The sequence below is a fragment of the Palaemon carinicauda genome, chromosome 6 (genome assembly GCF_036898095.1).
Source record: "Palaemon carinicauda isolate YSFRI2023 chromosome 6, ASM3689809v2, whole genome shotgun sequence".
NCBI classification, from domain to species: Eukaryota; Metazoa; Arthropoda; class Malacostraca; order Decapoda; family Palaemonidae; genus Palaemon; species Palaemon carinicauda.
Window position 1 is genome coordinate 116,136,113 of NC_090730.1, and position 11,154 is coordinate 116,147,266.

Genomic DNA, 11,154 nt, shown 5'->3' on the forward strand with positions numbered 1-11,154 from the left:
GATGGGTTTACCCTTAAATCTCTAAAAGAGATAAGTATCGAATTATATAATTAATTCTAGGAGATAAACCATCTCCTGTTGAATTGATAAAACGATACGCGAGGGTAAACAGGGATAATATACGAAAGTATATTAAAGCGCGTAGGCTAGGTTAGCTTAGCGTGGGGCGAGATCTCGGCTACGCTATATCACCGAAAGACTAACGTATACGATTGTTACATTTAAGGAAGAGGAAAAATATGTGCTTGATCTTATCTTCACTAGTATAATTTTGCCTAAATAGCTATAATTCATTAAAGCTAAATACCGGGAACGTTGTTCTACTGACAGCGTCCAAAATGGCGCCTCCGGTTACCGGCTACGCTCCAATAAACACATCTAAATTATGCTAATTCAACTGTGAGAAGGGAGCTAAAAATTATACACAGAAAGATTAAATACTCAACTTACCAGAGGCTGAAGATGCTGGAGAATGCATGATAAATCCTCGTAATAGCGATTGAAAACACTGAGAGCAAGCAGGAGTACACCGTGCGCAATTCACTATAAAACAAGGAATGGGTAGCCATATTGGCCTGTAGTAGTACGGGAAGGGTATCCACTGGGTAACCTTGATGACGGCTCCCCTTCAATTTCGCCACTCTTCCCCCTTAGAGCGAAAACTCTATTCGGGGTGAAGATTGCCATGTGTCGTATCAAGATATTATGCGATATCCTTAAGAAAATTTTTAAGGATACTTGCGCCAGGAGTTAGACTTCTGGAGACCTATTGACTGACTTCTGGAGACCTATGGTCAATTCTCTCGGAGTATCACTGTAGCCAAATATCCCTTAGAAAGCTGCCTAAAGGAACCTTCCATCAGGATGACGTGGCTTGAGCCCAAAAATGGTACTTTTAACCATGTCTTTTAATTTTCTAAACCATTGAAGTAGAAGATGGAATAAAGAAATAGAGTAGAAATATTAGTCTGTTGTAATTTAGTTTCTCAAAAAGTAACTTGCATGAGATACGAGATATATGATAAAATCATATTTTATTGGTCAAAGTTTTGGGGGGTCGCACAATACGCGAGATTGGCTGTTACACGAGTATACATGGTACAACATTTTGTGTTGGTTCCAGATTAGGCTGCAAATGGTAACTATTGAATCTCGATGATAAAAATAAAATTGTTACAACAGGCTTTTCGTTTGGTAATTTATTGTATAGTAGCAGACAGTGCATGGGTATTTTTGCTAGTTTTCTGAACATTTGCTAGTTTTCTGAACAGTGAGAGTAACAGGATTTATTTATTAATGTACATGAATGGTTGTCCATAGATGAAAACCTTGTGCCATTGTCCCTAATTTCATCTGAGAACCATGAATATATCACAAGTGTCTTGAAAACATACTATAGAGAAGAACCTGCAATTTTTTTCGTATTTTTGGTTACAGGAAAATAAACTGGATAACTGCTCATAGGTAGAATGTTTTGGGGTACCTTTTATATCTTCATAGAGAAACCAAAAAGGTCATTGACTTTGCAATTACATTTTAATTTATCTGCCTCCTTAATTTTGGAAAAAAAACCCTAATACTGTGTATTTATTGCTAAATATACTTTGACTTTGTCTGAATTTGGATATGGGTTCAATGATGAGCCAGAAATGTAGTTTTGTAAGGATTGGCATTATTTTTCTGTCCATATTCAATTATTTAAGTGTTTCTTTTATTGAATTTACAGCTTGAAGACAAAGCCATTGAAGAACTATATGCATTTTATGGAGCTCATGAATGTTTTGAAGAGAACATTAAAGTTTCTAGAGTGAGAACTGCTCTGGCTAATCCCACATGGAAAAAATCCTAGTAAGTCAAAGAAAAAGGACATGAATTTTTCAGCACTGTATTTAGATGCATAGGCTTTTGATAATAGGAAGGAGTAAGAGATTTTGCTAAAATGCTTAGCAAAACAAAACACAGTATGCATGTTATATTTTGCTATTTTTTCATGCAGTATAAACATGTTAGTCTTTGTAATGATTAACTATTTTACAGATATAAAAACATTTTTTTATCTTAGTATATTTATCTTTTGTAATTGTTCTGGCAATTTCAGGAATCAAATGTGTAATTGAAAGACTTAAAGTAATGCTAAGTGTGATAGATTAGAATTGTTCTCTTACATTTAGAGAAAATAATTTTCATTACAGTGTATAACACATGGAATAAGAAAGGGTAGAATTTGGAACTTCAATTTTATTTTTATTGGTTATAGATATTTAGGATGAAAAACTTTTATTTTCAGAGTTATGTTATATACTGTGGCAATGAAAGAAAATAAATATTCTGAATTTTTGCTATAATTTAGAGCAGAATTAGTTTGTTGTTCAGATATACTTCATATAATTCAACCAATTAATTTTTGTGAATGTAGAAATATTGCGTAGAGTATATATTTTACTGTATCCGTTTACACTTGCTACTTTTGGATTGAATTCTGTTACTTTTGGATTGAATTCTCTTTTTAGAAAGTTTTACCTAACTCATAAAGTCTTGTCTTTACTTGAAGAAGCAGTCAACTTGTTCATTAATGTTAGATCTTTTGTTGAGCAAAGGAAGAGTTTAGCTTGCTTTTTTCTCATGAAATACAGCTCTATTTAATATGGGCAGTAATGGATATCTGTAGTTTCTTTATGCATACTTCTTTTGTTATTATTGTTATGTCAATTATTGAAATGGTTTTTTGAAATATGCGTTGTTTACTGTTTCTAGATAAACCTTTATATTAATATTGAAAAGTTGATCGCTGTTAATTTTCTCAACAGAGCAGAATAGGCTTATTAATGCTACTAAAGGTTTTTTAATTAGGGATATTTCATCAGTCTCAGACCCTCCAACGGGAGCTTTTATTTTCTGTTGAAGTGACCTTGTGTAGTACTTGCGATGCTTATTTCTAGATGGAAAAAAAGTGAGTTTTGTCAAACAACTAGCAGTATTGTACTTAGTTTGGATAAAAAAATGCTGAATATTAGATATTGGAAAAAAGCACATTTGTAGGTAACAATCATTGTTAAATATTGTTCAATTTAGCTCCCCTAGTATTTTACAGCGATGGACTCCAAATAATAATAGAACAAGGAATCATTTAAGTTGAAAGGAACAAAATAGTTTTATTGTTATATTTTGAAGAAACTTTTATTCAAGTTCACTTTAATTCTAATCATTTGTCAATTTGGTATTAATAGTTATTAAGTGGTAGGATTGTAGAATTATTTTCTTTCTTAATAGTCTGCCGCCATTTGAGTGAAAGTCAAAGTATGGAAATTATTACTGCTAATTATAATGCAGTATGGTATTAGGATTTTGGTGAATTCAGAAAAGTGGATGGTGACAATAGATTTTAAAAATATTTTGATCTTCCAAATATTGTATGCATAGAAACCAATTTTGCCTCTAGTGTTATAGAATAGAATTGTTACAGGATTTATTGAAATATCACATGAAGAAAGGTAATCCCAAGATAAGTCCTTCTAGTATTTTTGTGTGTTATTAAGCCTATTTTATTCTTGGATATTAATAGAATTGCATATAGTGTTCATCATCCCTTTTTGTAGTGTTAGGGATAAAGTTTTTGGGTGATTTTTTTTTATATATAATTTTAGCCATTGTACTGTATTGGGAGGCTATTCAGCATTAATGTGTACTTACACTTTGATATTAGAGTTAAAAGAGGATGAATTGTTAAATGTAAGAAGAGGAGCATAAAACAGAGGTGAAGTAGAAACCTAAAAATGAGTGAAGCTAAGGAATGCAGAGATACTGCAGACACTAATAATGCCTGAAGTGTACTTCATAAGGTGCACTAATGACAATATTTTCAAAACTAGAAAAAGTTATGCTTACAAATCTACTAAACTCATTGCTTTTCAGTCTCTTTTCATAAATATAAGGACTTTTTTCACATGTAAATACATAAAAGACTTGAAGAACTCTTGATTTGATTTACTGTATTAAGGCTAATATGTGAATTAAAACATACATTTCTGTAAGAAAATAAGGAAATTTTTGTGTAAAACATTCAACATTTATACTGTATGTAGAGAGAAAGAGGCTAATCCTATGTTCCATAGCGTGAAAGATTTAGGAATAAATCTTAACCCTACAATTTTCATCCTTAGTGTTGTATCTTCTTGTAAAATGTTTCCTCTTTAATATATTTAGAATTTCCCAATAAAAATACTATTTGAAACATGAAATATAGATGTTTTAGCCCAAAATGCGATAATCTGAATTTCCAAAATTCCAACCAGAGGTCGCGAGTTCCTCTCCTGAAAATAGGAAGTTATTTCATAAATGTTCAAGATGTGCTGTAAATTTATGAAGACTTTTATTTATTGATAAGGGGTCAGATGTAACTTACAAATTTCCAAGATGTTTGGTCAAGTTAAAAACATGCATTAGTTAAGAAATTGATGCACAGCATAATATACTTTATCTTTTTCTATTTTAGTATTTTGTTGATTTGAAGAACCCATTATAAACCCAGATATCAATACAATACTGACTATTAAGTACATTTTTTCTTTTGTTGCTTATTTTTCTCTAGCTTTTGGCTTTTAATTTTTGTTAAGCTGTTGGGTGGCAATTCCATTGAGATGAATGTGCCAAAGCAAATATTGTTAAGAGTAATGTACTGCCTTCCTAAGGTTAACTTAGAATTACCCTTGTCTTCCCAATACAGTGTAGATAGTTTTTTTTTTTTATGTTAGTGTCTGAGTTTTTACTTGAAACGTGTATCCTCTAACTGGTAAAAACTTAAAAGTATGTAATTCAAGTTTCCACTTAATGAGGGTTGATGTGTTTTGACCATGTTTGTATAAAGATTTACACATTTTGATTACAGTATTGTACATCTTAGATGTTGCACAAAATTAAATATCATGGCTGTGTAACTGTGTTAATTGCTCATTTGAAATCCATTTCTAAATCCAGTATATCTTTGTTATAAAATATACAATTAATGTGTTGCATCTGTAGAACAGTTGTTTTGATTAAATTTAATAAATTAAAAGTATGCCAATGAATATTGTTACAACATTAATAATAATAAAACGTAAAAAAATTTTAAATAGTAATTTTTCTATATTTTGATATGACAAAATTCCAGTATTAAAATTTGAACTTCTGAATGCTATTACTAGTTTGGATATCATTGATGTGTCGTGTATTCTTATTGATGCTCTTATCTCTGGACCTTTGTAGAATGTCTCACTTTTCTCAGATGAAGCTAAATGGCATTGTATTTTTCCATTGAAGAGAAAGAAAAATATAAGTTTCATAGTTTGGAATTGAACACTCCATTTGTCCTTAGTTTTAAATGTTCCTTCATTAAGGAATTATTTCTATTTAAGAACAAATATTGACCTCAATGAATTATACTGTAATTTGTAATTGTGTTTCGCTCTTCAATTACAGAATACTTGGGAATATTATACAGTAACAATCTTATGTTAAACAGAAATTACTTAAGATTTTTTTTTCTCTTTCTTGTACTTTTAATACTGTGATCACCCATAAAATGATTGGGGCTTGAATTTGAGGAATAGTTTGACAGTTGAAAATTTTGCTCAGTTTAATACAGCCAAGGGCCTGCTGAAGTGTATATACCCATCTGCATATTCATCATAAACTCTTGGTGCCTTTTGTAAACCAGTCCCTGGTGCTGATGTATAGCCAACCATTCTGTTACAGCTTGCTATTAAACAACTTGTAAATAAATTGGATGCTGTAATCAAGAAATACATACTTCTGTGAAAAGCGTAAATTACTGTATCTTACTGGTTTTTTATATGAAGGGAATACTCATATTTAATTTAGAATAACAGTAAATATGAACATATTCACTGTTTCAAAATGTTTTGAAAGAGCTCTCATGTAATAGAGTTCAAAGATGTGGGGTATTCTTATTTCCCCTTGACTAAATACATTTTGATACCAAAATAATGTACAATAAATATTTGATTTATTGTACCTGTTTTCTGGGGACAGTTTATTTAAAAATAAAATAAAAACAGGTGCAAGTATAATGTGAAGTCTATCCATATTTCTGCACCTTACAAGATATATACTTGTACTTATATGTTTTTTAAATAAAAATACCTTCAATGAATTATCTAATTTCCTTTGAGTTCCCATGTTAGGCTGGGAGGAACGTAGAGAGTAGAGGTCCCCTTTTTTGTTTTGTTTCATTTGTTGATGTCAACTACCCCCCAAAATTAGGGGAAGTGCCTTGGTATATGTATGTATAAATATATACTAGGCTGATTTGTTTAATAACATAAATTAAGAAGAATTTTTATCTGGTGTTAAATAGATGTCAGAGCTCATTAAAGAAATTTACCAAGAGCTTTTGGAGACAGCAACTTTCAAGATGGAGTAATCCTCCGGTCCAGAAAACTTTCTCCCAAATACTATTTGTTCCTCTGTATACAAACTTTTCATCCTTTAAAATAGGGAATGTCTGGAAGTTTGGAATGGCCGTTGAAATTGTTAACGAGATAGTTAACGACTGAAGGCGAGCTTGGGCAAGCTTGAGTCCGCTCTCTTGTTAAAGACTCGCTTTTGTCTTAGGCCGCAACGACTACAGATGTGTTGTTGCATTCCATCTACCCCTAGGTCTTGCAGGTAAGTCCTAGATATAATTTTTAAGGCAGAAGGGCATAAGTAGGCTTCGGGTCCTGTAAATCTGTGCTTGTTGCTACAGTGTCTGTCTCTTATGGTTGTAGTTTGGTGCCATTCATTCTGCCATCACCCCTGTATCTGTCACCCCGGCCAGCCCTTGTCTCTGTTACAGATGCCATGAGAATGCCTGAAGCCTCTGTAGTTACACTACTACCAGTGTTGTGATTCCAGATGAAACAACCCCTTTGATTCTCCCCTCTGTGGAAGGTTTGTCGTTGATTGCCGCTCGGATGATTTTTCTACTTGCAGAACTTGAAAGAAAAGTTGGTAAAAGGTAGAAGGGAGTTTTCTACTCGTCCTCCTCTTCCCTTCCTCTGACCCCTCTTCCAATTAGGAGTCCAAGAAAGCCAGTCATAGTCGTAAAAATAGGGCACTTGATGACATCATCCCTCTTTTGGGGATGGTGAATGGCTTCCAGTGGGGCCATGGCCCCTATGGCAGGGTAAATGGGTACTAACCTGGTAACCTTGGCAGGCTTGAGTTGTATGGACATGAGGAGGGCTGTGGACTTTTCATTGGCCAAGCTGGTTCATGGATTAGGGCCCGAGGCACAGGTGGTTGACCGGATAGCTAGGAAGGCAGGAGATTGATCGATTGATTGATTTGGAGTTTTCTAGCATCCTGACATCTAAGGTCATTGAAGCTGATATCACTTGTTATAAATAAAGAATAAAAGGAAATGCAATAAAGGCAAAGATGTCCTTCTAAAATTTAAATAGCTTTAAGAAGACCTGGATATGAAATGTAAAAAAATCTAAAAGTCTAAGAAACTTGGCAAGGATAAACCTGCTATCCTCGACTCAAGCCTCAAACAGATGGCTATTTCTTTTGGTGCTTTAAGAGGGGCATTTGGTCAACAAATGCCTCGCTATCAAGGGTACCAAACAGTCATTGCAATATTATTATTATTATTATTTTAAGCTAAGCTACAACCCTAGTTGGATAAATAGGATACTATAAGCCCAAGGGGTCCAACGGAAAAATAGCACAGTAAGGAAAGGAAACAAGGAAATAAATAAAGTGCAGTAATGCGCAATTAAAATAAAATATTTTAAGAACAGTAACAACATTAAATTAGATCTTAAATATATATAAACTATAAAATCTTTAAAGAACAAGAAGAGAAATAAGATAGAATAGTGTGCCCGAGTGTATCCTCAAGCAAGTGAACTCTATGCCAAGATAGTGAAAGACCATAGTACAGAGGCTATGGCACTACCCAAGACTAGAGAACAATGGTTTGATTTTTGAATTTCCTTCTAGAAGACCTGCTTACCATACCTAAAGTGTCTCTTTTACCCTTACCAAGAGGAAAGTAGCCACGGAACAATTACAGTGCAGTAGTTAACCCCTTGAGCAAAGAATAATTGTTTGGTAATCTCATTGTTGTCAGGTGTATGAGGGCAGAGGAGAATGTAGAAGGAATAGTCCAGACTATTCAGTTTATGTGTAGGCAAAGTAAGAATAAGCTGTAACCAGAGAAGGAGATCCAATGAAGTACTATCTTTCCAGTCAAAGGAATCAATGACTCTTGCGGGAGTATCTCCACTGGCGGTTTGGTGCCCTGGCTGGTGTTGACCAGTTAGCAGAAACTCGTGTGTCAACCGAGAGTGACTAATGTGGAGACGACAAAGAATAGTCTCCCACTTTCGGGGCATCATGTTATACCTCCAAGGGGATAAAACATTATTATTTCTCTTATCTTATTTTCAACTAAACTATCCCAATGCTGTTGCCAATTATGATAAATCATATACTTAATGCTAGGTAAAATATCATCACTGAGAATGGAATACATTCTTGTAGCAACTCATCTGTAGCATTCTTTACCAGTAAATTTGCCTTCTCATTTCCAGACACACCTATGCATTCCGGAACCCAGCAAAATTGAACTGTTATACCTCCCTGCCCAATAATAAAAAGCCACTCTAACATGTTTAAAACTAAAATTTTCTTTTCTTCAATGCTCCTATATTGGTGACCAGGAGCTGCTATACATTTGCAAGATACATTTGAAAAATGATCAGCCAGGGCATTGCAAACATCATTTGCTTTAGTCAAATACTGACCGTTCACTTTCAGCACTGGTGGTGGGTTTGGGGTAAATTTACCAGCAATCTAATTTATTTTCCTCCATACAGAAGATGGTTGGTGGTCTACTGTTAATGGAGGAAACAAAAGACACCCATGACTGGCGCCTAGCTTCTTTCATGGGACGACGGAACTGTGCTCTACATATCTTGTATATAATTAAATTCTCATCAGTTCGGTGTCTATGCAATCGTGTTAGAGATCTTCTTGTGGCTCTGTGCAGGGCAGTTAGTTCTGAAGACCACCAAGGGATTGGTCGTCATTTGAATAACCCTGTTATTTTGGGAATTGAATCGACTCCTGCTGTATGGAGAGTTCCATTCAGTAAATCTATGGCATCATCAATATTTGCAACCTGTTCTGCATCCCCCTCAATTTCGCTTAGCTGACGAAATTTATCCCAGTCCGCTTTATCAAGATTCCATCGTGGTGATCTCTGTAAAGGTGGACCATTGTTGGTGTTTATAATGATTGGTGCATGATCACTAGTATGCCAATCATCTAATGCCCTCCAATCGAAATCAAGAAGGCAGTTAGAGCTGGCAATTGAAAGGTTAATGCATGACAAGGTACCTGTCTGAACATGGAAGTGCGTGGGCTTTCCTGTATTAAGGAGTCTGACATCCTTATTTTCCACAATTGATGAGATGATATTGCCCCTTGTGTTTGCCAAAACATCACCCAATAAAGGATGTCTACCATTCATATCTCCAAGTAAGAGAAAAGGTTGAGGGAGTTGTTGAATGACCACTACTAAATCATCATATAAAATATTATCATTTGGAGGTAAGTACAGAGAGCATATTGTATATTTTCCCCCTATATCAATTTGTACAACCACTGCTGGTAGGGGTGTACAAATAGATAAGAGTATTTGGGGAACATCTCGATGAACGTATATGAGACCTGCCATGGCTCCCTGCTTGTTGATTATATGGTGTTCTATAGCTAACATTTCCAATTCATTTAAATTGTCTTCTGGTTGATCAGAAACAAAAACAGACAAAATATCATATTTATTTGATATCATAACTCTATTTCTTATGGAAGAGGGTGAGAGAGATGGAGGTCTCTCTCTTTAACGATTAATAGGTTGTGAGCTACCAGGTTTTTGTATCTTCCCCACTACAGGTACACCTGATAACTTGGGTTTCATGTGGAATCTCCATTAAATCAGGCAAGGATATGGCCTGGGAGAGGTTAGTACTATCCTTTGTATTGAGGGACAAAGGTTTGATAGTGGTGGGCAATGTCTTTTTGTTGATACTTAATGATAAATCTTAAGGAGGAGATATTCTTGTGTTATTATGCAGCACTTTATCAATAGATGATGAATTCCTTTTTCGAGAATTACCTACAGTAGTAGGCGAGATGATTCTCGAGGAACTTTTTCTCCTTTGCATAGGCATTAGATTTATTTAATAACCCTTAGAATGCCCCACGCTTACATGTTCAAAAATTGATTTATTGAGGGCAGCCTCTCCTAACTTATAAAACTGGCAGCTCCTATCATTGGATTTATGATTAGAGTTGAAGTTTAAGCACCTAGCCTCAAGTGTACATTCTCCATGGTAAAGATTGAAGCAAGTATTACAAATTTTATCATTCTTGCAAACTTTGGAGGCATGCCCAAATCTAAAGCAATTAAAACATTGCAGTGGATTCTGCTTAAAAGGTTAAACTCTAATCCTTTAATTTTCTATGTCTATGTGGAAAGGTACATCATCATCCTAGAAAGTAAGAACAATCATTGATGTTCCAGGTACTTTATGTACTTTCCACACTGATAGTGGACACATAGCCAATATCTCATCTTCTGTAAATTCAAATAGATCCCTATTGAAAATCACTCCCCTTCCATAGCTAAAGTTTAGATGGAGCTTGATGTCCAATTTTATATCATCATTTACTGTCTTCAAATTGGACAATATAACAGACTGTGTGTATGACTTGGCCTTTACTGAATTGAGATATATCTCCAGGTGCAATTAAATGCTTCCTCATGAAAATTAAATGATAACCAAGAATCCCAATTATCATCTTGAAGTTTCATTCTAATTTCTTTTATTAATCCGTAGCACTCAAATATTTTATGCAGCACATCATAATTAGCTTCTAATGGGATTTGGGTAAAGTGCAGGACTTTTAATTTTCCTGTATTGCCCAAATTACCCTTTTTTTTTAACTTTTCAAAGAATAGTCCTTTTTAGTTCGTAAGTTGTCAACAGAATTTTCTTTAAATGAATTGCCAGAGGTCGTCAACAGTGCCTGGGGCGAGTCAACATATCCAGGGGAGAGGAGGGGGGGGGGGTCGTTGTCACAAGAATCCATTAGAAAAAA

General features: G+C 34.5%; 1 protein-coding gene across 1 annotated transcript in view; it reads left to right on the forward strand.

The window, feature by feature from the left end:
* The window catches only part of LOC137642628 (inhibitor of Bruton tyrosine kinase), a 176,977-nt gene extending 170,826 nt beyond the window's left edge, over positions 1-6,151 (forward strand). Inside the window, exon 17 of the mRNA XM_068375345.1 lies at positions 1,727-6,151. Coding sequence (XP_068231446.1) covers positions 1,727-1,849 — 123 coding nt within the window. The 3' untranslated portion in view covers positions 1,850-6,151. The remainder of the gene's footprint in view (positions 1-1,726) is intronic.
* The last annotated feature ends 5,003 nt before the right edge of the window (positions 6,152-11,154 follow it).